Below are 26,978 nucleotides of genomic sequence, written 5' to 3'. Positions count from 1 at the left end.
ACTTCAATAACAGGAGGCAAGCTCTACATCAAGCCCTTGGAGATTTCTTCTTCAAGATGGAAGGCACACAAAGTCCAGTCTTTGCCCTCTTACTCTGGCAGAAGCAGCACTGCAGGAAAGCTCCACAAAGCACAGTCACAGGCAGGGCAGCACGTTTTCCTCAGCTATCAGCTCTTCTCCAGGCAGAGGTTCCTCTTGGTTCCAGAAGTGTTTCTAAAGTTTGTAAGTTTGGGTGCCCTTCTTATACCCATTTTAGTCTTTGAAGTCACCTTTCTTCAAAGGGGACTCACACCTTCTTGTGAAATCCTGCCTTGCCCAGGCAAGGCCTCAGACACACACCAGGGGGCTGGAGACAGCATTGTCAGAGGCAGGCACAGTCCTTTCAGATGAGAGTGACCACTCCACCCCTCCCTCCTAGCAGAGATGGCTAATCAGGAAATGCAGATCACACCCCAGCTCCCTTTGTGTCACTGTCTGGTGTGAGGTGAAAAACAACCCAACTGTCAAACTGACCCAGACAGGGAATCCACAAACCAGGCCGAGTCACAGAATGGTTTAAGCAAGAAAATGCTCACTTTCTAAAAGTGGCATTTCCAAACGCACAATCTTAAAATCAACTTTACTAAAAGATGTATTTTTAAATTGTGAGTTCAGGGATCCCAAACTCCACATGTCCATCTACTCTCTAGGGGAATCTACACTTTAATCATATTTAAAGGTAGCCCCCATTTTATCCTATGAGAGAGAGACAGACCTTGCAACAGTGAAAACGAAATTGGCAGTATTTCACTGTCAGGACATATAAACCACATTACTATATGTCCTACCTTATCCATACACTGCACCCTGCCCTTGGGGCTACCTAGGGCCTACCTTAGGGGTGCCTTACATGTAAGGAAAGGGAAGGTTTAGGCCTGGCAAGTGGGTACACTTGCCAAGTCGAATTTACAGTGTAAAAATACACATACAGACACTGCAGTGGCAGGTCTGAGACATGATCACAGAGCTACTTATGTGGGTGGCACAACCAGTGCTGCAGGCCCACTAGTAGCATTTGATTTACAGGCCCTGGCACCTCTAGTGCACCTTACTAGGGACTTACTAGTAAATCAAATATGCCAATCATGGATAAACCACTTACATACAATTTAAACAGGAGAGCATATGCACTTTAGCACTGGTTAGCAGTGGTAAAGTGCTCAGAGTTGAAAAGCCAACAGCAACAGGTCCGAAAAAAATAGGAGGCAGGAGGCAAAAAAGACTGGGGATGACCCTGCATAAGCAAAAGTCCAACACTTACCATCCTTGTTGCAAATAAATTCACGTAGCATTCACAATCATCCATATTCACTGAAAAAATAGTGACTTATTCCACAAACCACTGGTATTCAGTTACATGGTGAGGCCAGTCAACATTAGCCCTGGAATCCAACTATCACACCCCAAAATCTAATAAATGCTGCCACCAATACAGGACCGAGAAAAAGGGAAAAGACTGAGATACCCACTTGAAACTACAAGGTGAAAGACCAGGTTGGGGACTCCTTTAACTTAGGTTACATCAAAGATGTCCTTAAAGAACACTAAGGGGGCTTATTTACAAGCACCTTGAACCGCAGAAGCATCACTTTTTATGCGGGAGAAAGAGATGCACTGGTCGCACAAGGGGCTTGTAAACATGCCCCGAAATCTGCAGTTGAGTGGATGGTTGGGATTAGGTCTCCTCAAACATTCAAAAAGGAAAAATATAGGTCCGTATTTAGGACAAAGCAAAAATGTAAGGCTTTCTCAGATAGTCTGTGAGTTTAATCCTGGCAACCTGCATCTCATCAGCGTAGCAATCGTGGGATTCAGGGTAAAGCATACTCCCCCACTAAGACTTGACATTACTCTGCTGTGTATAATCTCATTACTCCTAGGTAAGAATTTGGGGCCTAATTTGGAGTTCAGCAGACGGGTTACTCCATCATAGTGTGGCAGATAGTCCATCCTTTGTATTATAGGTGCACTATATCTTGTGGCATTCGTAATAAGGTGAATAGGATATCTGTCACATTGTGACGGAGTAGCCTGTCCTCTGACACTGCAGCCAGAAGTGATTAACAGCCGCACCCAGAACCGCAGGGAAACATAGAGCATAAAACCCACACAAGGGACATCCTGTTATCACACTCCATCGTATTTCTGCTTCCACATTTTTGAGTCTAATGCTGTTTACCCCTATGCGACACGCCATGGCCCATATTTACAAGAAAATGGTGCTTCAGCTTTGATACTCCACTTTTCTAGCGCCCCCCTAATAACACTGTGTGTTATTTACAATATGGCGCACATTAGGACAATAGTGTCAAAGATTTTTGACGCTATTGTGGTACTTTGCAGCATTAGCACCACAAATTGTGGCGCTAATCCTGCAAAGTAAAGGGAGGCCCATTGAAAAAAATGGGCTTGTCATTCTAACTCCTGTCTAAGGCAGGCGTTAAAAATTACGCTAAAAATGACACCGTGAAATGTTGTAAATTTCACTGGGCCATTTTTACAGGCCTCCCTGCGTGGGAATGCTCCTTTTGCATACATTATACTTGGCGCAGCCATAATGTGGTGCAAGGAGTTAAAAAGTGACACAATGCCTGCATTGCACCACTTTGTAAATATGGCGAATGAGACTGGCCTCCTTAATTCCACATTAGCGTCAAAAAAATGACACAAGAGTGGCGCTATGAGGCGCTAGGGCCTTGTAAGTCTGGCCCCACATTTTTTGACAAAGTCCTTCGCAACAAGCATACCGCACGGTATTACCCAACGCGCGCTGTTTCGACCAATGCCTTCCAATATCACGTCGAGAGAATTGTAGAACCCGGGGTCTGAGTGCAATTCGCACAGCATCTCTGATTCGACATTACATCCAAATATTGTGCCTGGTTTCAGATTTACCTCACTCAAAATAGGGCCGTAGGTTCGCGCTCAGGGCACATTGAACACCGTAGATACAAATTATATGTAGTAATCAGCCCCGGTTTCAGAAACCTCTTCCTTCCTAATAAATACAACCTAATTTTAAGAGAAAAACATCTTCCTTTGTGCCACAGTGCACTGAAGAACATGGTCCCTGCCTCTAGGCGAAGGTGCAGAGGTGGGAAGAGCGCCTGCATTTAAAACGTCCCATGCACTATTGTCAGAATAGTTTTTAACCAGATCACGCGTTTCCCCATCTCACTTTAGGAACACTGTCTCCGCGCATATTTCGTCTCGCACGACTTGATGCTGTGGCATAATAGCGCAGAGAATGACATTCACTGAGAAGTACTGAAGCCGGTGCAAAGAACAACTGAGCTTTCCAATAATTCTCGAAAAAATAGAGCCTACTTAATACCACACTGCATAATAACCCGTAAACAGAATTAAATCGATGATATTCTATTTAACAACATGCTATTGCATAGTTTTCAGGAGACCTTTCTTCCTTATCTGATTAAGTTAAATTGGGATTCCTTCACCATGCTCGAAAACAGAAAAAAGAAAAGAGAAAACCTTATGAGAGAAGAAGTCATTTTTCATTCCCTGTGGCGTGCTGAAAGCTTAAAGCATCAGCCTGTTTTTTCACGGAGCCCACCCCTCCTTTAGGGCGCTCTGAGGGGGCAGGCATTGGGGGTGTGGGTCTTCTATGAGGGAGCAGGGAGGGGTAGTGGACTATAAAGGCATCTGCGTTCAGAGAGAGGCCAACATTACAGCAGAAGACGAGAGAGCACCACGAAGAAGAGACATCCAGCTTAGGAAAAGAAGGCGCGGAAATGAGACAGCTTGCCTGCTGCGGGTTCCTGCTGCTGCTGCTCCTGGGCCAGGAGCAGACACGAGCCAAGCCCCTCTCCAACCTGCAGGTAGGGAGCATCCTCTGCAGCACTGCAGGTGCCGGTACCCAAGATCTCTCCTCCTCTAACCCGCCGGGCAATGCCTGTAGAAACCTCTTCGAGGATCAAACCCGGGGATCTCAGAACATGTATTTGGGGATTCTGATGGGTGTGTGATTCCAAAGCAGGAACCCTTGTATGTGTTTTTGGCCATTTTTTGGTGTATTTCAGGGCAATTGTCCATGGGGGATAAAATAAAAAACAGAAATTGTAAAAATGTACCTTTTTGTAGTTAATATTTTAAATGTATATGTACATACTATAGCATAAACCTACATGTCTATGTATTTTCTGTACATGGCAAAGCAATGAACCGAGGCGCAGGAAGGTAAAATCAATCTGCCACGAATCACACTACTTGGTTTAATAGGGATGCCGGGATTTAAACCCAGGTCTGTTGGATGAACCACTTAACAACATCTTTTCCTCTGGGCGGGGTGGTGGAGCACACAAGAGGGGAAAAGTGGATTGGTGCGGGCTACGTTTTCAGTTGTACTGTCGAAACACTGACGAATTAGTCCTGCTGCCAGTGAGTGTACACGGCTGTCAAGATGATCGCCAACTTATTAATTTCAATGTGACACTTTCCGGAATTTCTCGTTATCACTTTAGAGAAACGGCGGGATAATAATTATCGTGTTAGGGGGGAGAAAGAGGCGGGGAGGGAGTGTGTTGGTGAGTGAAGCTGTACCTTCGCTCAATTAAAAAAAAACAAAGAAAATGTCTGCTGAAGATGGGTGAATCATCGAATTGATTGTCATTAGTTACAGGGACATTTCATTATTGTCATTCTGCATTTAAAAAAAGCTAGTGTCAGCGAATCCATCAAAAGCAAGAAATCCCACCTGGCACGAGGAGAGACGTTCTACTGGGACACCATATGTTCATCTGCCATCCACGAGAAACCTGACATCCTCACCTGTCCATCCACCAGCAATGAACACCTTGGCCTACCCTCCTAAAACCAAAATATACCTTCACTAGTTCTTCAAAAACCAACAAACACCTCCAACTACCCATGGGACTAAAAACACATTAACTAGCCCTTCCTGAATCAAAAGACGCCTTAACCTATCTATTCAAGACCAGTCAACTCCCATGCCTGCTCATCCAAAACCAGCAGTCACCTTCATCTACTACTTTAAAGTTATAATTCACCTTTCACCTGCAATTCCAAGACCAAATACACCTTCATATGTCCAGCTAGGAACAGTAACACCTTAGATGGCTCTTATCTACCAGAGACCACTTCACGAGTTCCCCTTTGACTAACAGATACATAGGGTACCACCCTTCTTAGGACTAGACCACCTGTTCTTTCAAGATATAGTAAGATATAGTAAGCACAACTACACCTGCACTTCAAGTCAAGAAACCGTCATCCAAAGTCCTTTCCACACTAATAAACACTCCTTAATCTGTCCTATAAACCCATCTGGCACACCTTAACGTTCCCTTCCAAGACCAACACTGACTTTTCATTTCCAAAGCACGTAACCAATATCCTGACCTCAAATTCTGAAAGTACCTACATCAACCTCTCATAAATAGAAGCATCTGCACCTGCACTTTCAAAATACGCATCTTTATCCGGCCGTGAAATATCAAACAACACATTGTCACCTGCATACTAGGATCGGACACCACACTTCCCATGACCGTCCCATAACAACAGGCTCACGTCCACTTGCCTTACCTATACCAACAAACACACCTTTGTTGCCCTTCCAGATGACACACTTTCATCTACCTGCAAAATACCTAAAACAGCCCTGCTATTATAGAATCAAACGCACCTCCACCAGCTTTCCCTTGACCGAAAACACCTTTACCCACCCGTCCGATGCCAAAATACAGCCACATGCATGTCTAGCACAAGAACCACACATCCCCACATTCTAAGACCAGACACACCTTCACCTTGCTTCTAGGATTGGCTACACCATCAGATGCTTTCGAGGATCATCCACCCTACAGGTGCAACAGACACTCATGCATCTACCCTTCCTACACCAGCAAACACGTTGCATCTACGATTCCACACAACGCACCTTCATTTGTCTTCCAACACCAAAAGACATTCCTGCACTTCTAGCACATAGACAGAAGTGCACCAGCTCTCACTATTCAAAAACACCTTCATCTACCTGTTCAACACCAACACACACGGAGCCACGTGCATGTTTAACACAAAAAGCACACCTCTACACGTCCTTTTAAGACCAGGTACACTTTCACCTGCCTTCTAGGGTTGGCTGCACCATCACCTGCCTTCGAAAATTAAACACTTTCATCTGACTCTCCACGTCCACCAGATATATATGCATATGGCCTTTTTTCACCAGCAAACAGATAACGCGCCTTGACCTGAGCTTCGAACACCAAAAGACAGTCCTACTCTTCTAGTGTCAGGCATACCTTCACTAGCTCTCTCTTGCTCAATAGCACTTCCACCCACCTGTCCAATGCCAAAAAACTCACTCATTTCATGTCCAGCACAAACACACACCTCTACACGTCCTTGTAAGGCCAGGCACACCTTCACCTGTCTTCTAGGATTGGACACACCCTCACCTGCCTTCGAGGATCAGACACCTTCACCTGAACCTACAGGTACAACAGGCACATATTAACCTACCTTTTCTATACCAGCAAGCACACATGTATCTATGATTACAGACAACGCACCTCACGCTATACAAAAACACCTTCACCCACCTGTCCAATAGCAAAGCTCACAGTCACTCGCATGTCTAGCACAACAAACGATCCTCTAGATGTTGCTCTAAGACCAGGCACACTTTCCCCTGTGCCTTCATGGAATGGATGCATGGTCACCTGCCTTCAAGGATCAGACACCTTCATCTGACCTCTCAGGTCCAAAAACACATGCATCTACCCTTACTACATCCACAAACACACTTTATCTGATATTCCAGATAGTGCATCATGACCTGCCCTTTGAATTCCCAAAGACAATCCTACTCTTCTACGCTCAAACACATCGTCACTAGCTCTTCAATTATAAAAACACATCTTCACCCACCTGCTCAGTGACACAACACACTGCCACCTCAGTTCTAGGACAACACACACACCTCTTCATGTTTGTCTATGACCAGACACACCTTCACCTACTCGTAGAAACCATCAAGCGTTCTTACATGACCAGAAATACCTTCACCTTCCTATCTATGGCAAAAACATACATCCACCTGCCCTGACAAAATTAGTTCTATCATCACAAGACCTTTCAAGACCACCAAGCACAACTTCAGCCATCTGCAAAGACCAAATTACAAATCTTCCTTGGCCCTTCGAAGATGAAAAGATGCACTTTTACATTCTCTAGCAAAACTCAATGAACACCGTCATCTGCCTTCCTAATCAGAAAGATACACCTTCATCCATTCTTCTAAGACCAGCAAACACACTTTCACCTGCCAACTCTACCAGATACCCACTTTCATGCCCTTACAACATCTTCAACTATTTTTCCAAAATGTGTATTTGTATGTATTTATTGATTATGTGTAATATATTCTAGAAAAGTCTAGTTTCAAGGCACATAAAAGGGGGAACTGGAAGTCTGGAATGGAGAGGAAGGTTAAGATCAACAGGAAAAGGGTACAAGAGCGCAATAGCTGATCCGAGAGTCACTTGCAACCATACAAAATTATAAATAAGGTACAGACAGATAAGGAGAGGAGATCTGTTTACAGATCTCTCGACAGCAAAGCTGAAATTCGTAATGATTACTCCGGTACACTTACATATTATTTAAAGGGAGAAGAAAAAGAATATTACAGAATGACTTAAGATACATTGATACCAAGAGAGATGTTAGTCATTGGGTGCATTTTCAGCCTGGCTTTGGTAGTCTTGAGGGATGAGGTTTCCTTACTCGAAGGTTGAAGCATGTTCCGCACTTCTGTACCTGCTGTGGTGAGTTGTGTACCTCCAAGACTTTCCCTTCTCCATTTGGCTTCAGAGAATTTGGTGCTTTTGTTGGAGCATGTGTTTTTTTTTCTTCTTGGTCAGTGTGAACAGTTGTGTTAGGTATTTGGGGAAACTAAGGTGTGTGGTTTTTCATATCAGAGCAGTAACCTAGCACCTTTGGCACATCATCACCTCCCTCTTCAATGCCTCAAGGTACCATCAACAAGCCATCGCTTTGTGGCCCTCCTCACATCTCGAGGAACCTGATGCACATCCCTTCTTATTGGTATCCGAGCCATCGTCTCAGAAATGCTGCTCCTCTTAACACAACTATCACTTCTTGAGGAATCTCCGTTTAATAATATTTTCGCCATCACATCTCTACTGTCCACTTTATAACAGCACGTTATCCTTTGTAAATGTTGCTGTCACGCCCAGTGTGTTCCCACCTGGAGAATAACTGCACCATCACTATATTTCTGTTTACTACTAGACGTTGTGGATACATTTCTCTACCCATATATATGTGGTAAATCGGACACTTGTTTACTTTTATCTGTTGTGCCTTGTTCAGTGGTCTGTTGGAGGAAATTTATTTTTCAGGAAAAATGATAAACCAGGTTATAAAGTATACCAGGCTGCATGATCCACCAAAGCTCATTGCTCTTTTAATAACCAATGCCAACCCTTGCTTTTCAGAGCCTGTCGCGATTACTGGATGAGGATTTTGAGCACACCCTCGGATCGGAAGAGGTTGATCGCGACAGAGAGGACGCGGTGACCACCGGTGCCCTGGAGCCCCAGGATTCTGAGCTGCAGTGGGCGCGGGGCTCCAGGGACCAGCCCGAGGGTCCATCCATGAACGACCAAGCCCTCCAGAGGCTCTTCAGCGACCTCGTGGGCTCGTCCAGGAGGTACCGAGGACGGAGTAAAAAGGGCCTTTACCGGGGATGCTTCGGAGTCAAACTCGACAGAATCGGGTCGCTGAGTGGCTTAGGGTGCTAACTGGGTGCTTTGGTGAGTTTGGGGTGCAAGGGTTGGTCATTTGAGAGAGGGAGTTGTCATTTTTGGTTCCAGTCCAGGGAGAACGGCCTCAATTTAGGGTGCATGGGATTAATGTACAAAATAACCTGATATGCTCATCATATTAATAAACCCGGAAGATGTGCTAGGAGTGTTGTATTTACAGGTTATTACCCCAAGCCCTGCGGTAAAACGTGCGCTTACATAGGTGTAAATACCGCATCTCCTTTACCACATTTCACTATATGGTATTTGTTATATGTTAACGTTGCCCGGCCAGTGGTCGCTACTGCCACTTGGTCCTTTAAAGGCGTTGCGAATTTTTGGACGACAAAACCGTCTGGGGAAATACAATTTTTGCACCGTCACATGGTCGCCCCGGGTGGGTTTACATATCAGTTTCAAGCACCCCAGTCGGGGGTCGAAATAAGGTGCTGCTTCGGTTTTCCTGATCTTTTATAGGGAAAAGGATTCCCCTTTCAGGACTGTTTTCCTCACAAACATCCCTTCAAGTAATAATACGAAGACACCCCCCCACCCCCAACACACACACTTTTGCGCACAATTTGCATCCAACCCTTGCACACAGGGCCGGCTTTAGGGCGGTGCGGCCGCACCGGGTGCTGACCTGGACTGGGGGCGCTGACCTCAGGGGGCGCTGTGTTTAGCAATTAACTTCTGAAACTCGCGATTTAAAAGCACCTGCTGAAAAGTTCCTTGTGTGTCCAGCCTTCAGGAAGCAATTGAAATGCCAAATAACTCTTGTGATTAATGTTCCTGCTAGGGAGAGAGATGGGAGCTTTGTCTAGCGCAGCTTTGTCTCGCCATACATTAGCATAGGGGGATAATATGCCTGCTGCAAAGAACAGAACCATATTTTATGTGGATAGCTGAGTGGATTTTTAAAGACAGCCTTTACAAGTGTTTTAAAACAAATGAATCTATGTGAAAGGGGGCTATGGAGAGATGAGAGGCACATTTGCTGGGTGGTAGTGAGGGAATCCGAGGAGGTGGTCATGGGGTGAGGGGGCACCAAAAAAGATTGTCGCACAGGGCGCTACCAGCGCTAAAGCGGCCCTGCCTACACAAACACCAATTTATTCCAATTTGGGATGAACCGCTGAACTTGGGATGAGTCTCTCTCTAACTACTATGGAGTATGAGTGGCTCAAATGTCTGACTGATCCCAAGAACCTCCAGAGCTCTCAAGCCAAAAGTGAGCAGAGACAGACTTTGTAGCGTATGCCTCGCCTGCATCCCTCTAGTGCATTATAACATCTTTCTCCTGGTCCCCTGGATACAGCCAGTCCTTTCTAAAATACAGAAGTGCTGGTACCTCTACTCAGAGGGGCATATTTACAAGTCCCTAGCGCCACTGGAGCATCATTTTTTGTGACACTGGTGGCTCTGTGCACTGCGCCATAGTTACAAGGTGGCATAGTTTACTTGTAGTGGCTTAACGCCACCCTGTAAATACGGCCCCTTCAGGCATGGAACTTTGCGCGGAAGGGGCATGCAGGGCGCTGCGTTCCACAGCAACACCCTTTGCATTTTGACACTGCCCCTGCGCCAAAAACTAATACCACCCCAGAGGTGGAGTTACCATGTCTCAACAAGGAGAAGTGCTTTCATTTCTCCTCGCTTCTTGCTCTTTCTATGTGTGCTGCACTCTGCAGCACACATTGAAAGAACAAATCACCATTGAAGATTGTTTTTGTGCAGGAAGGTGTCTGTGAAGGGGCTGTCTTTGGCCCCTGTGTAGGAAGAGGACTGGCTGGAGGCATTGTCTTTGAAAAGGGAAGCGCAGGGCAGGGTGGAGAGATAGAGAGAGAGAGAGACAGGAGAAAGGCAGGCGGAAATAGAGATAGTGGGACACAGGTAACTAGAGTCAAAGAAAGTGAGAAAAGGTGGAAGAGAAAGAGAGGGAAACATAGAGGAGGGAGGTCGAGGGTGTGAAGACAGAGAGAGAGAGGGGGCAGACTGAGGACATAGAAGAGAGGCAGAGGGGAAAGGGCGAGAGCAGACAATGGGAGCGAGATGGAGGGAGAATGACAGACAGTGAGAGCATTCACATTAAGATTGTTTCGTTCTTAGAGCCAAGCCGGACCTGGCTTGGCTCTGGGTTGGCGATTACCCTGGATGCTCTGGCATTCCTACCCCCACCGTGGAAAGGCCACTGGTGAATAAATCTGATGAGGGTAAAGTACCACCGTTTTCTGTTGCTATTTTGGCTTCCTGCCCAACACGATAGGAATTCAGTGCACAATCATGTAACCATTGGGAGTTCAGTGAACAATCATGTGTAACCGGTGGGGGTTCAGTGCGGGTCATGTGTAACCGGTGGGAGTTCAATGCACGACCATTTGCAACCGGTGGGAATTCAGTGCACAATCATGTATGACCATGGAAGTTCAGTGCACGGCCATGTGTAACTGATGGGAGTTCAGTTGCCGAGTATTTGTAACCGGTGGGATTTCAGTGCCCAATCATGTGTAACTTGTGGGAGTTCAGTGTACGGTCATGTGTGACTGGTGGGAGTTCATTGCACAGCCATGTGTAACCAGTGGAAGATCAGTGCATGTGGGAGTTTAGTTCGCGACCATGTGTAACCAGTTTGTGTTCAGTGCACGATCATATGTAACTGGTGGGTGTTCAGTGCACGACCATGTGTAACCGGTGAGATTTCAGTGCACCACCATGTGTAACTGATGGGGGTTCAGTGCAGGACCATGGGTAACAGGTGGGAGTTCAGTGCATGGCCATGTGTAACCAGGGGGTGTTCAGTGCATGGCCTTTTCTAACCAGTGGGTGTTCAGTTCACGCCATGTGTAACAAAAGAATGTGACTGTTTAACTCAACATCTTGGACATTGCCAGTTGTGATAGTTGCAATTGCAGTTGTGAGTTGGCCACCCTGCTGCACATTTTATTGTAACTGCATCCATATAGCGCTTACTACCGTGACGAGGCATTGAAGTGCTGTATGGCGAGTAGCACGCTACTCCAAGACCCAAGTTAGTGGTTAATACAGTGGGTATTATTAATTATTGTGAGTGATCATGTGCCCTCAACAATATATTACATTTGGCTACTCCAGTTACTTTGTGCTGGATTATATTAATAGCAGGCTGGTGTGATCTTTCTTGTAGGCTGGGTGGCTTCAGGTGAATGCTTGGTGAGATCAGATAGTGTTAGGCTGTAGGGACAGGGTTTTAAAGAAGGTGTGCTTGGGATCTATGCAATGAGTTGTCAGCGTTATGCAGATTTACAAGAAAGATTAAGGCCCAGAGGAGGTTATAATCAGACAGAGAAGGCATACAGAGGATGGAAGGTAAGAAGAGGGTCACTGAAAAAAGAAAGGAGTGGACTCAAGGGAAGGAAAGTTAAGGTCAGTTTTTAATGCCCGGTTTTGGGAGTATTGTCGGGGGCTTTCGGAGACAGCCAGCAATCCGAGGATGTAACCTGTAGAAAGAAAACTATTGCATACACTGCCCCGTGCCGGGAGCACGTCCATTTCTTACATCATCTGCACAGCGCTTGACCCTTGACATAGTCAGCAGGCCTTAGCCAACACACACAGAAATACAAGACTTTAAATCCTGTGTGTTGGTGGATTTAAAATAAAATTGAAAAGATTTCCAACATTTCTCAACAACTTTGTCTGGGTTTTGGCAGCCTTACCACTCCCTCAGCACTCACCCGTTTGATCTTTGGCATACTTGCTTGGTTAGGTGCCAGGGTCGTTTAGTGGACGGTCGCGTCTGCCATGACACTGAAAATACTCACTGGTGACTGGCAGCCAGCGGGCTCTCTCGAGGACTGGGAGAGATTCAGTTCTGACTTTCGCAGGTACCATATGGTAAGTAACATAATACTACAGGGGAAGACACTCAACATGCAGGGAGGCTTCCAGAGCGGCACCGCAAACCCCACCGCCCATGTTTCAAACTCAAGCTAGCTACTCAAGATTTCTACTGAGATACAGGCACTGAGGACAGATACTGAGCTTCAGCTCGCAATACTAAGCTACAGCTCATGCAAGCAGACACCGAGTTACAGTTACAACTCACACGGACCAGATACCCAGCTACAGCTCACACAGGTCAGAGATGTAGCAACAGCTCCCACAGGACAGATACCGAGTTACAGGTCACACAGGACAGATAGATACTAAGTTACCGTTCACACAGAAGAGATACCGAGTTAAAGCTCAGAGAGGGCAGTCAACGAGTTACAGTTACAGTTACAATTCACACAGGACAAATACCGAGCTACAGATCACACAGAACAGAGACTGACCTACAGCTCACACAGGACAGATACTGAGTTCCAGCTCATACAGGGCAGACACCGCGTTACAGTTACAACTCACACAGACCAGATGCCCAGCTACAGATCACACAGAACAGAGACTGAGCTACAGCTCACACAGGACAGAGATGTAGCAACAGCTCCCACAGGACAGATACCGAGTTACAGGTCACACAGGACAGATAGATACTAAGTTACCGTTCACACAGAAGAGATACCGAGTTAAAGCTCAGAGAGGGCAGACACCGAGTTACAGTTACAGTTACAACTCACACAGGACAGATACCGAGCTACAGATCACACGGAACAGAGACTGACCTACAGCTCACACAGGACAGATACTGAGTTACAGCTCATACAGGGCAGACACCGCGTTACAGTTACAACTCACACAGACCAGATGCCCAGTTACAGATCACACAGAACAGAGACTGAGCTACAGCTCACACAGGACATAGATGGAGTAAACAGCTCACACAGGACAGATACCGAGATACAGGTCACACAGGACAGATACTAAGTTACAGTTCACACAGAAGAGATACCGAGTTACAGCTCAGAGAGGGCAGACATCGAGTTACAGTTACAGCTCAGAGAGGGCAGACACCGAGTTACAGTTACAACTCACACAGGACAGATACCGAGCTACAGATCACACAGGGCCCAGACGGAGCTACAGCTCACACCGGACAGATACCGAGCTACAGCTCACACAAGGCAGATACCGAGTTACAGCTCATACGGGACAGATACCGAGTTACAGATCACACAGGACAGATACTGAGCTACAGCTCACACGGGACAGAGACGGAGCTACAGCTCATACAGGACAGATACCGAGGTACAGCTCACACGGGACCGAGACGGAGCTACAGATCACACAGGATAGATACCGAGGTACAGCTTACACAGGGCAGATATCGAGTTACAGCTCATACAGGACAGATACAGAGGTACAGCTCACACAAGGCAGATACCGAGTTACAGATCACACAGGACAGAAACTGAGCTACAGCTCACACGGGACCGAGACGAAGCTACAACTCACACAAGACAGCTACCGAGCTACAGATCACACAGGACAGATACCGAGTTACAGCTCACACAGGGAAGATACCGAGGTAGAGCTCACACAGGGCAGATATCGAGTTACAGCTCATACAGGGCAGACACCGTGTTACAGTTACACCTCACACAGACCAGATACCCAGCTACAGATCACACAGAACAGACTGAGCTACAGCTCACACAGGACAGAGATGGAGCAACAGCTCACACAGGACAGATACCGAGTTACAGGTCACACAGGACAGATACTAAGTTACAGTTCACACAGGAGAGATACCGAGTTACAGCTCAGAGAGGGCAGACGCCGAGTTACAGTTACAACTCCCACAGGACAGATACCGAGCTACAGATGACACAGGGCCCAGACGGAGCTACAGATGACACAGGACACAGACGGATCTACAGCTCACACAGGACAGAGACGGAGCTACAACTCACACAGGACAGATGCCGAGTTACAGCTCACACGGGACAGATGCCGAGTTACAGATCACACAGGACAGATACTGAGCTACAGCTCACACGAGACCGAGACCGAGCTACAGGTCACACAGGATAGATACCGAGGTACAGCTCACACAGGGCAGATATCGAGTTACAGCTCACACAGGGCAGATACCGAGTTACAGCTCACACGGGACAGATGCCGAGTTACAGATCACACAGGACAGATACTGAGCTACAGCTCACACGGGACAGAGACGGAGCTACAGCTGATACAGGACAGATACCGAGGTATAGCTCACACAGGGCAGATGCCGAGTTACAGATCACACAGGGCAGATACCGAGTTACAGATCACACAGGACAGATACCGAGGTACAGATCACACGGGACAGATGCCGAGTTACAGATCACACGGGACAGATACTGAGCTACAGCTCACACGGGACAGAGACGGAGCTACAGCTGATACAGGACAGATACCGAGGTACAGCTCACACAGGGTAGATACCGAGGTACAGCTCACACAGGGCAGATACCGAGTTACAGATCACACAGGGCAGATACTGCACATCCTTGTCAGTCATAAATGTTGTGTGCCCGCCACCACACATCCTGTCAGTCATACACCCAAGGCTTGTACATGACCTGTTTGCCCTCTACCACACATCACTGTCTGCCAAACCCCCAAGACTGATGCATGTTAAATGGACATGGACAACATATCCCCAATTTTCGCATGCATAAGATTGGCACATTAACACCACCCGTACAGATCTCTGCTAGTCATAAACCTAAATCTGGCACATGTTATCTGGATCTCTACCAGCGCATACTAACTGGCACCAAACTCCTGCTGGCTATAATCCGCAGAACAGCAAGTTATTTCTGGATTCTGCTGATAATGTGTTAAAAACTGGTACATTATCCGGACCTCTGCTTTACAGACACTATTCATTTACATACACTAGAGATGCTTCCTGACTAGACATATTAAGACATCCTTCTTAATTCCTTTCTTCCGTAGTTTGGCTGCCAAAGAAAGTGACCTCTTCCTTAACTCAATTCTGATACCTCCCCAAGCACACTGAAATGATAGTTTGTGGTTGGTAGCGTCCACCTGATCACTAGGCGATGCTGCTGATTCCAGCCTGGTTGCATAGCAACCAGTGATGGGGATGCAGTGCATCGGGTCTATTGAGCCTGGGTATTGCTGGTGCTGACCACTTGAAGGAAGGTCTGAGGATGTTCAGGGTTTTTACCACTGACTTTTCTGCAGATAATCAGAAGTGGGGCAGAAGTGCTCTATTCTGGAAGAAGCGGAAGGAAGGAAGTGGACGCCTGTGTATCAGGAAATGATGAGTGAGGCCAGGGGTGCCTCCTCCGTGAGGGCAGAGGAGCGTCACCAACCATGCCAGCAGCAGGAGTTGCAAACCTTTAAATATAAAACGATGATAAACTGGTTTATTATTGTTTTATTTTTAAAGGGGGTGGGGCCATAGGGGTGACGAGCAGTGAGGGGAGTGCACAGAGCACTCCCCTCAGTCCGCATGTATGTTTGGCCGACCGTCTCAGGCCGGCCAAACACACATGCGCACAAGGGCTCTCTCCAAACTGGCACTGTGTTGCGAGTTGGAGAGAGCCGTCCCAGGCTCCCAGTCTTCATTGGAGTGCCCAGCCAGGGTGCTCCAGCCAATCATAACGTTGCTTTGAGCAGTGTCATGATTGGCCTCAGGGCAGGCTGGGAGCCTACAGTGCAGCGGAGAGCGGCAGCGACGTTCAGGTATGTTTTTTTTTTTAAATGTATATTTTATTTTTGTTTTATCCCCCAGCCCCGCCCGCCTTCCTTTTGGATGGACATTGACCAGGAGGCCATAACAGCATCAGCATCTTGTACTGTGAGTGTCAATTAATGGCCTCAGACAACAAGTGACCACCTAGTGGCAGCGTTGAGGTTCAGTGCTGGTGATTATTGCATCAGTATTCAGGTTTGTAGATATTTATGCCCATATTTATACTTTTTCAGCGCCGCATTTGCATAATTTTTTGACGCAAAAACGGTGCAAACTTGCAAAATACTATTGTAAGTTTATGCCGTTTTTGCGTCAAAAAGCGGCGCAAATGCAGCGCTAAAAATGTATAAATATGGGTGTTAATATGCTGGGTCCCCTGCTCTCCGTCAACTGTGAAGCTGCAGAAGGCCATGGGAAACCTGATCAGTGATCATATAAAACAAAACCACACACTCCTGCGAGCTCACAAGAGCAGAGGCTACTAGAGGACTAATAGAAGATGCTGTCCACAGTCATAACAAATCAAAATATAGACCCAGAATGCTTTTCCGTAGCCCCTACCCTGATTGTGGAGGTCCAAGAATATCCAGGCACCTTGAAAACACAAACTAATAATGCTTACAGGATGAACCTAAATATGGGATTCTCTTTTCTCCCCTTTGAACCATAAAAACACCTGGACAATACTCAGGCACCCCCTGGGTAGCAGGAAAACCTTCACCGTATAACAGAAAAATTAAAAGAAAATCAGGTCATAAATAATTTTGAAGTGCTTTGAGCTTCTGTGAGGATGGGGTAACATGATTAGCTGAACCGTGGACGCGTTCCATCACAGGAATGGTATTTTTGTGAACGTAATGACCTCTCACAGATTTTCGGTATGAAGAACGTCAGCCTCTGGAGCTATCCATGGTGATGAAGACCGATAAAACAACAGAGGGCCGTAGGATAAAATCAGGCCGCTTCTTTCTATGAGCCTGTGACCACCGCCTATAGGTTAATATTACCCCGGTTGGTCCATTCATTAATGGGTTGCATTACACCCTGCTTTAATGTTTGGGGCATATTTCTGGGAGGTCAGGGCATCAGAGTTTCCTTGTAGTGCCTAATTTTATCACTACTCTTAAACTAATGGTTTAAAAGACAGATCACTTTTTCTTTTTAGAAGCTGTGAACGAACAATCATCTTTATTATTCTCAGTGGCATTTGTTTTATACTGTATCCTGTATGAAATATCATGCCATTTGTGAGTCCGTCCTTCATTATGCGAGCATGGTTAGAGCTGGTGGGCTAAAAAGCGCGAGGTAGCCCCCTCTAAACATTCCAGTCTTGGGGCTTTATTTAGAGTTTCGGGGATTGTATGCTCCATCAAAAGTTAGCGGACATCCCCCGCTGTATGACAAGTGGTATAGGCTATAATGTACTTGTAATACAGCAACGGTGCATCCACCACATTTGTGATGCATTATCTTGTCTGCCAATCTCTGAATAAGGCCAGTACATATAATCCTCGACCAGGACTACGAACAAGCAGGTCACCTTTGTCGCTCAACATCTTGGATAAGATTCTTCCATTTCGTCTCGCAGAAATGTACTTCAATGTGATGGTGAGTTGTATGTCACTACATCTTGATTGAAAAATATTACATACACTGTATCAATTACAAAAATGATGTTAAGTAACCATATATACTTAAGTATAGGTTTACTATTCTTAGCATAAGTATATATCAGTAAGTATAGATTTACTGAACTAAGCTCCACTTCTCTTTACCTTGCAGGCTATTATTGGCCCTTGATGTAATCACTGTGATACAAATAGAGGTCGATATTTCCACGACAATATGGTGGCTCGCTACGTCTGCTATAGACATTTGTTTTAAAACTGCAAAGAATTCAAAACTTTACAGTGCGGAAGATTGCACGACTCAGGAAACATGACCACGTCTCAGAAGCTCGCACTGACAGACTGTGTGATGGAGGTTTTTTTGACTTTGACTAGTGGACATAGGGACAGGCGTATCAATATTTGGACTTGCGATTAATTATTTGCGAGATTCTGCGAACCGCAAATAGGTAATCACTATTTGAATGTATGAAACTCCAGGATTTGCACTTAGCATTTCCCAGGGGCTCACAAATCGATCTACCTCCTTAATATTCATGAGGTAGGTCGCAATTTGCGACCCATTATGAAACGCTAAAATCACAGGGATTGTTGCCTGCTACCCTTTGCAAACTACCATGTCTGTGATTACTTTTAAATAAAGCAATCTTTTTTTTTTAATGCAGCCTGTTTCCCTTAAATAAAAATGAAGGCCCATATTTATACTTTTTGACGCAAAACTGCGCTAACGCAGTTTTGCGTCAAAAAAATTAGCGCCGGCTAACGCCATTCTGAAGCGCCATGCGGGCGCCGTATTTATTGAATGGCGTTAGCCGGCGTTAGCCGACTGGCGCTGCCTGGTGTGCGTGAAAAAAAACCACGTACACCAGGCAGCGCCGGCATAGGGAAAAATGGCGTTTGGGCGTCTAAAAATGGGGCAAGTCAGGCTGAGGCAAAAAAATCGTCTTAACCCGATTTGCGCCATTTTTTTACGACGCCCATCCCCCATTGAAATGACTCCTGTCTTAGCAAAGACAGGAGTCATGCCCCCTTGCCCAATGGCCATGCCCAGGGCCCTGGGCATGGTCATTGGGCATAGTGGCATGTAGGGAGGCACAAATCAGGCCTCCCTATGCCACAAAAAAAAAAAAAAAAAAAATACTTACCTGGACTTACCTTAATGTCCCTGGGGTGGGTCCCTCCATCCTTGGGTGTCCTCCTGGGGTGGGCAAGGGTGGCAGGGGGTGTCCCTGGGGGCAGGGGAGGGCACCTCTGGGCTCATTCTGAGCCCACAGGTCCCTTAACGCCTGCCCTGACCCAGGCGCTAAAATCCGGCGCAAATGCAGGTTTTTTAGACCCGCCCACTCCCGGGCGTCATTTTTGCCCGGGAGTATAAATCCGACGCAATAGCATCGCAGTCATTTTTTAAGACGGGAACGCCTACCTTGCATATCATTAACGCAAGGAAGGTGTTCACGCAAAAAAATGACGCTAATTCCAGGAACTTTGGCGCTAGACGCGTCTAATGCCAAAGTATAAATATGGAGTTAGTTTTGCGTCGAATTTGCGTCGAAAAAAACGACGCAAATTCGGCGCAAACGGAGTATAAATATGCCCCGAAATGCGTTTAAAAAATGAAAAGTTTTCTTTTCATTTTTAAGAGTAGGCAGTGGTCCATGGGACCACTGCATCCTCTTAAAAAACGTTTTTTGCATGTATTCACAATGGGGATGTGGTCCCTTAGGACCCCTTCCCATTTGTGAACATTTTACCATGTACTAGAAGTAGGTGGTAAAATGTGAATGCTTTGTGGCTGCATTTCGGTCACAAGACTTCCCTACACACTGCTGCGACTCGGTATTAGGAAGGGATGCCCTTGATAACCCCTTCCTAATACTGAAATGGTATGAAGTCTCAGTTACAAATTGCGATTTGGTAACATGTTACCAAATCTCAAATTGGAATTCAGACATACCAAAATGCATTTTTGCAGTCACAAACGGGCCGATCGGGCCATTTGCGCCCACAAAAAATCATTATGATACATTTGGCCCAAAGTCTTTTATGGACTACAGCGCTCTATATTGCAGAAGCGTTTCACTTCCAGCAAGAGCACTCCACCCTTCCTCCAGGCTCTTTCTCTTGCTTCAGGCCAGACATATTCTTCGTATATGAGCATGGGGTCACCGTATTGGCAGGGTCACTGGAATTACATGACAAGAGAAGACCAAATTACGTGGCAGGGTTCACTAAATTATGCAGAAATAAAATGCTAATTATGCAGCATAATGCGTCACATTTTGTGATAGTATCAGTCATTATTTTGTCATTTTTCAACATTAACACTAAGCACCTTATTAGTACAAGTTTGTCACCCAAACACATCACACCAATATGCACCTCAAAGGTGAACATTCAACCTTTTCAAAGTGCCATCCTCTGCACAGCACCACTGTGTCATCATATTTTAGTAACTTTTGATCTGTGTAAGCTAGAAACAATTTTTTTGTTGAAATCTGCACGTTATACAGCAGATCATGGCTTATGTGACAAATGCAGCAAATCTACAATTATGTAATAATGCAGCAGTCACATCTTCACATAATTTCAGTGGCCTGCCTTTTGGATTCCTATTTATGGTACCAAAGTTATGGAATGCCCTTAAAATTCAAGAGCATTCTTTTCCAGACAATTTGCGGTTCAGAAAGAAACTTACCACTTGATTATTCTGCTGAAGACCGGTGGATATTTTAGTTTTTTCAGCATTCAACATTTTGAGAGGTTCAGTTTTTAGATGTGTTCATTTTCGCACCAAGAAGATTTTCGGGCTGAGGACTGAGCTTTAAAAATAATCAGTGAATAATTTGTAAAATAATAAGGGGCATATTTAAGAGGCCCTAGGGCCACCATAGCTTCAGTTTTTTGGTACTAAGACTGCGCTAAAGTGCCTTTTCTGCCACATCATATTAAGAAAGTGGTGCAATGCATGCATTGGGCCACTTTGTAACCCCTTGCGTCACATTATGCCTGCACCAGGCATAATGTATGCAAGGAGGGTGTTCCGGCGCTACAAGGCCTACAAAAATGTCACAGTGAAATTTAAAAGATTTCACTGCACCAATTATGTCGTCATTTTTAATGCCCATACATGAGCGGTCGTTAAAATGATGCTCACATAGTAACCTATGGGACTCCTTGCACTTTGCTGCACTAGTGTCAAAAATGTTGATGCTAGTGTAGCAAAGTGCCACAATAGCATCAAAAATGTTGATGCTATTGTGTTAACGACTGCCATGGTGCGTCATATCAGGCGCAACCATGGTGGTGTTAGGTGCCTGTAGGGGGCGCAATAAAAGTGGCTCATCATAGCTGATGCGCTACCTTTTCTTAAATATGGGCCTAGGCGTCAATAAGTGTCAGGGTGAAGTTTTGCTCGGGTGATAAATACCAAAACTACATAGTCTTTATTCTACCTCATACTTCTTTCAACCCCCACTAGACACTCCCTGCCTCTTCATCTCACTATCGCACGTTCTTTTTCTTCCCTCCTTTCTACCTTTGTCACTGTTTTGTCGTCTTTCTCTTATTACTTCTTTCTCCCTTTTGTGTTTTCTCTCTCTTGCTGTTGATCAAAGTGTGTTGAGGAAACAAAACAGTTGGTTTTTAAAAATGAGCGCAGTGGACCTCACCGGCAACCACAGGCTCGAATTAAGCACTGGAAATAATATATTAAATAAAAATGAAAGAACTGCTGCTGACTCCTTACAGCCAATAAGACTTTAAGCAAAAACCTAACAGCATCATCCCACTTTCTATTTTTTGCCAAATCCTTTAAATGAAATTCATCTTCATCAACACATACACATGTTTTCATTAAAAGGCTGTCTCCTTTTATTCTACTCACACACTCTATATTGGCAGTTCTCCTCCACAGAGAGCAAGCTACATGTATGTTTCAAGTTCATACTATTCTTGCAAAGGCCTCTAATGGCAAACAGCTCAGTGCCATAGGGTGCTGGTACAATATGCATCATGAAACGAAAACTGGTTTAGTGAAAAGAGCTTTTCAAGAGCAGCAGATGTTTACAGCTATTTACAATGCAATCTTTGTGACAAGCCCCGCCACTGATAAAGAACTCATAGAAATATTGACTCGGCGCATAGTGCACACCACAGGCCAAATATAAACCACAATAACGTTTTTATATAACATTTAATTTTCCTTTTTTTCTAATTGTTCTAAATAACTGGTGTTCCTTTTACTTAACTTAATAGTACTAAGGACGTCCAAAAGATGAAAGGCCAAAATTGACTTTCTGAGTTGGACAATGTTACCACCAGGTTGCATCAGATATCAGCAGAAGGAGTCAAGGGTGTACCAAAGTTTGCATCTCAAAATAAATGGTGCTTAACTTTCAAAGTTCAAATATTCAGTTTTGGAGAAAAACTTTTAAAAATTTGCCATTCAAAAACGTTTGGTTTACAGTGACTGTTGCTTTCTCCTGGCTCATTCAGAATTATCAAGGCAAGTTGGCTAATTATCCTCCCTCGCCGCATGTCAGATAAAACACAACACAACCAGATCTACTAAGGTTTTGGGCTAGCACAAACCAACACAAAGTCTTGCAAGAATATTTACTGTCCAGGGCAAAAGGTGTTTTGTTCTTTGAAGATACCCTTTTCTCAGAGTAAAAACACCTTTGGATATATTTGCATGTCTTTGCTTTGTTTTGCATCAAACAGGCATTGCTTGATCAGTACAAATGCCAGTAGGTGTTTATGCAAAGCCTAGCCTACTAATATAGAAAGACCTGGTTGTGCATTAAAAGCTATACTTTCCTGAAACATTGAGAATAGGAAATGTACTTGTTTATTTCTTAGAAAAAAAACGCAAAGCATTTCTGTTGTAGCGCATAGCACACCTCTAGAGGGTGAGAATCTTTAGGTTTTATCTAGGCCTATAAATATTTAACAAAAGTGTATACTTCCGGTACAAAATCTATGATAGACAACGCACATTCACTTTTGCACTACGGTGTGAAGCTGGGCGTCCCTCATGGCTTCCTGTTTGTAGTGGAGGCGATGACAACAACCACAAACCAATCTTAAAATCTATGGCTCTTCGCTACACCCAAGTAGCCTAAAATGGACTGTAGTTTGTCATCTTAAGGTATGGTTAATGCAGGTGATGACCAGATAACTCTGTGTTCTCTAGACCCCATTTTCCCTCCATGGGTTTTCATGGAACAAACCAGTGCTTTATGGGAGTTAAAATCTTTGTGTGCTTTAATTCAATTTCTAGCTAACACAGCTGATAATCACGGTTTGTAAACAGAAAGCCCAGGAAAGGAAGAGCGGTGTCCAGTGACACAAAACTGCCCAGCAAACCCATTGTTAAACATGTCAGGGTTGCTGGCACACATTCTGTGAATGTGCATGCAGAAAAGTGTCACCTGTGCCCCCTTCAGATGGCGCCAGGTCACACAAGGCACTTATGTTCCCTTATCAAGGTTTTCCTTTCAAAGATCATTGTTTTATTTGCTTAACTCTGAAGAGTATCAAAGAGGAAAACGAATACTAACACACTATGAATTCACATTTTATAATTAACTGAAAGCCCCAGATTGGAATCATAGGCCCTCATTTTAGCATTGGTGGAAAATTCCACCTACTGCCACGGTGACGGCCTAGAAAAGACCGTTGCTGTGGCTACCAACCATTCACCATAACATGACCGTAGCCGGAATACCGCCAGAAGGCTGGCGGAATTCCGGCTACGGTCATGGCAGCAGACAGCGGTAAGGTGGCCAGGAGAACGCCGCCGACCGTATCGTGACACATGATACGGCCTGGCGGTGTTCCACTGGCGGATGCTGCTGCTGGCAGCAGCGCCTCGTCTCGTCTCCTGCCGAAGGACCCCCTGCAAGCAAGTAAGTTGGGTTCTGCAACAGGAGAGGGAGGTGGGGTGTATTGTGTGTGTGTGTGTGTGGGGGTGTCTCTTTTTGTATGCGTGCATGCGGGTGTGATCGTGTGGAATGCTTGTGTGAATGAATAGGTGTGAGTGTATGTGTATGTTGTGTCTTGTGGATGCGTGTGTGCTATAATGTATGTTAGTGTGTGTTGCAGTGTGTGTGTATGTATGTATGCATGTGTGGGTGGATGTGGGTATGTGTGTGTATGTGTGTATGCTTGCGCGTGTAGGTGTGTGAAGTGTGAAGGGGTTCGGGAGGGTAGGGGAGGGGGGAGGAGACTCTGGGGAGCAGGAGGGAGGCAGGGGAGACCCCGATCAGTGCCAGGGAAGGAATTCCCTGGCACTGATAATGCCTACCGCCATGGTTTTCGTGGCGGGAAGATTGGCGCAAAAACCATGGCGGTAGGCGGGGTCATGATCCAGAGTGTGGGATTGTGACGGCCGCCTGGCTGGAGACTGAAGTCTCCAGCCTGGTGGCTGTTACCGCCCTGGCGGATGGAGTGGTACATTGGCGGTTTGGCTTGAGCCAAACCACCAATGTCATATATTGGGGGATGGTACCGCCAGCCTGTTGGCAGTACCTTTCCCCAAAATACCGCCATCCACCAGGGTTGTAATGACCCCCATAGGGTCTAAACAACATGAAATAATCTATCAACCGTACCCACCACCGTAAAATTGAATGAAGGGCAAAGCCTAAGTGTTGCCAGGAATTCAGGGAATTTTAAGGCAAGTATGTAATCACCTCAGTAATTCTATTTATCTAATAACTTGTGCAGCCAGCCAATCAGCATATCACGAACCAGCATGATCTACATGCAGAGTACCTCTGAAAAGAAATAAAAAATAAACAGAAAGTCATTAAATAGTCTTTTATAGGAAAGGAGCTTATATGCATACCTTTGCTAAAATCAGATGACCTTGGCACGCAAGCAAAATGACCAGCTGCTTAGAGATTGGGTTAACTCCAGCCACAACTGGATATATAATGTTTAGTTATTTGTTTCAATGTTGTTAAGTGCTGCAGACCACCATGTGTCTTATATAGAGATAGAGATATGTATGCATTTCTGTCAGACACACAGTAGGCAAGGTTGGTGCCATTATTCCATGCGTGTGTAATTGTGAATTAAAAAATGAGGGTAAGAACTACATTATCCAACAAATCACCAACAACGGCACAGTCAATTGCACATGGTAGCCACCAATGGTTTACACCTGGATGGATAAAATTAGCGCCCATAGTCGAACACTGAAAAAGATCATGGGAGTCTAAACCAGGGCCTCGTCCTCATCATTAACACTGATTTCCGCACATGCAAGCTGTGCCCTTTGACTAAGCCAGATTGAAACTAGCAGGCACTCACCACTGTCGATCCAGGCAACGGATTTTCCAGCACCCACATAGAGGACCACATTGGGGTGCAGCCTTACACCCTAATGTAGTTAGTGCTAGCAGTTGATCTAGCTGTACCACTTCCATTGGCGGCAAATCAATTTATTTACCTGAAACTTAACAGCTACCCCCGTTATAACCCCTTGAAGACAGAGGCTGGGTTCTCATCAGTAGAGCTAGACTATATCCCCAAAAAGACCTGGTTATAAGGCACGTAACTCAAACAAATGTGAGATGCAGCAATGTGCAGGTGCTGTGACACCAACAGGACAATATTATGCATCGGTGCACTGATGTCTCCTGGCCATGTCCATTAGGAATGACGCAAATGTGGAATGCGTTCTAGCTCAAATCCCACATCCGTAGGGAGCGTGTGGCTTGCTTGTAGCTCCCACTAGATGTCTGCAGAATTCATTTGTTCTCATCCTTTGTCTTCATCTTCTCTCTGTTGACAGGATGAGTAGAAGCAGCCAATAACTGTGGCCGATACCACGAATGGAGCCCGTCTCTGTGAACCCCTGACTCCGCTCCCCACCACACGGCTTCACTTGCTTCATCTGTAAACCTGGACTCTTGGATATCTCTTTGTAAATGTATTTGATCTGAATTGAAGAAAGTATATTTTATTTCAATAATTATTTATATTTATATATTAATTTATGTCATATGTTCGCCGCATATACATCTTCTTAAAAAAACATGTGCAATAACTAGAAATGTCAATGTGTTTTTCACATATGTCCAAATAAACCTTTGTTTTCATAGACGGTGTTGGGCTTGTTGCTTGTGTACTGGGTCACCCATAAATGCCATCAGGTTAAGATGTGTATCCGACAGTGCTGGTCCCACTAAAGGTGTGTGTTACTTGTTCATAATGGGCTTGATTCACAAAAATGGTGACATCTGTGCAGGCAGATTTTCGCTCCCTCATGGTCATAAATGTAGGCATATCAGAGACATGTAAACATATCTCCAGGTAAATCTGACAACCTACACCAGTTGCAAATTTTCTGACATAATCTTTAGAAGTTTTTTTAATTGCTTTTTGGCATTTCTAAAGAGCATCATTTTACTCGCATTACAACTATGTATTGTGCAATTCCAGCACCTTCAAAGGTGCTAAATGTGCACACATGTCAGTAGAAGGTGTGTTTAACTTCTTATGGCATCCTACCAGTAGACACAATTAGAGAGTAGATCTAGCTGTTAAAATGTCACTGTTATCAATGCTTGTAGTGGGGTGAGCTATAGAATTATATGAAATCTGAAAGTCACACCTTCAGATCCTGTTACAGTCAAATCAAATGTCCATTCCCTAAGAGTGAGTAAAATAAGCACTACCAAGCTCCTCCTCTAACCAGCTGGATATAATATTCACTCATGTCACAATGGGTTTTACTGGGAAATCACAAGTTGATTGTCTCTCCTAGTATGGAACAGGGAATAACACGTGGGAATCTGTGTTTAAACCCATAATAAACCAGTCCCTGTAGGTTTTTTTTACACAGAATAGGTGTCC

At 45.1% G+C, this 26,978-nt stretch overlaps 1 protein-coding gene across 1 annotated transcript; it reads left to right on the top strand.

The window, feature by feature from the left end:
* The first annotated feature begins 3,737 nt into the window (after positions 1–3,737).
* Positions 3,738–26,216, top strand: LOC138302168 (C-type natriuretic peptide 1-like). The gene is made up of 3 exons (XM_069242520.1): positions 3,738–3,878; positions 8,547–8,864; positions 25,915–26,216. The coding sequence occupies exons 1-2, from the start codon at positions 3,792–3,794 to the stop codon at positions 8,850–8,852; spliced, it is 393 nt and encodes a 130-aa protein (XP_069098621.1). The 5' UTR covers positions 3,738–3,791; the 3' UTR covers positions 8,853–8,864; positions 25,915–26,216.
* The last annotated feature ends 762 nt before the right edge of the window (positions 26,217–26,978 follow it).

This window comes from Pleurodeles waltl, chromosome 6 (assembly GCF_031143425.1).
Source record: "Pleurodeles waltl isolate 20211129_DDA chromosome 6, aPleWal1.hap1.20221129, whole genome shotgun sequence".
Classification (NCBI taxonomy): Eukaryota; Metazoa; Chordata; class Amphibia; order Caudata; family Salamandridae; genus Pleurodeles; species Pleurodeles waltl.
Note: the sequence above shows the minus strand (reverse complement) of the source record. Positions and strands in the feature narration are given on the sequence as shown.

Coding starts and splice junctions, on each gene's coding strand:
- LOC138302168 (XM_069242520.1), top strand. CDS start 3,792: ATGAGACAGCTTGCCTGCTGCGGGTTCCTGCTGCTGCTGCTCCTGGGC. Junction 3,879..8,546: donor AGCCCCTCTCCAACCTGCAG/GTAGGGAGCATC, acceptor CTTGCTTTTCAG/AGCCTGTCGCGATTACTGGA.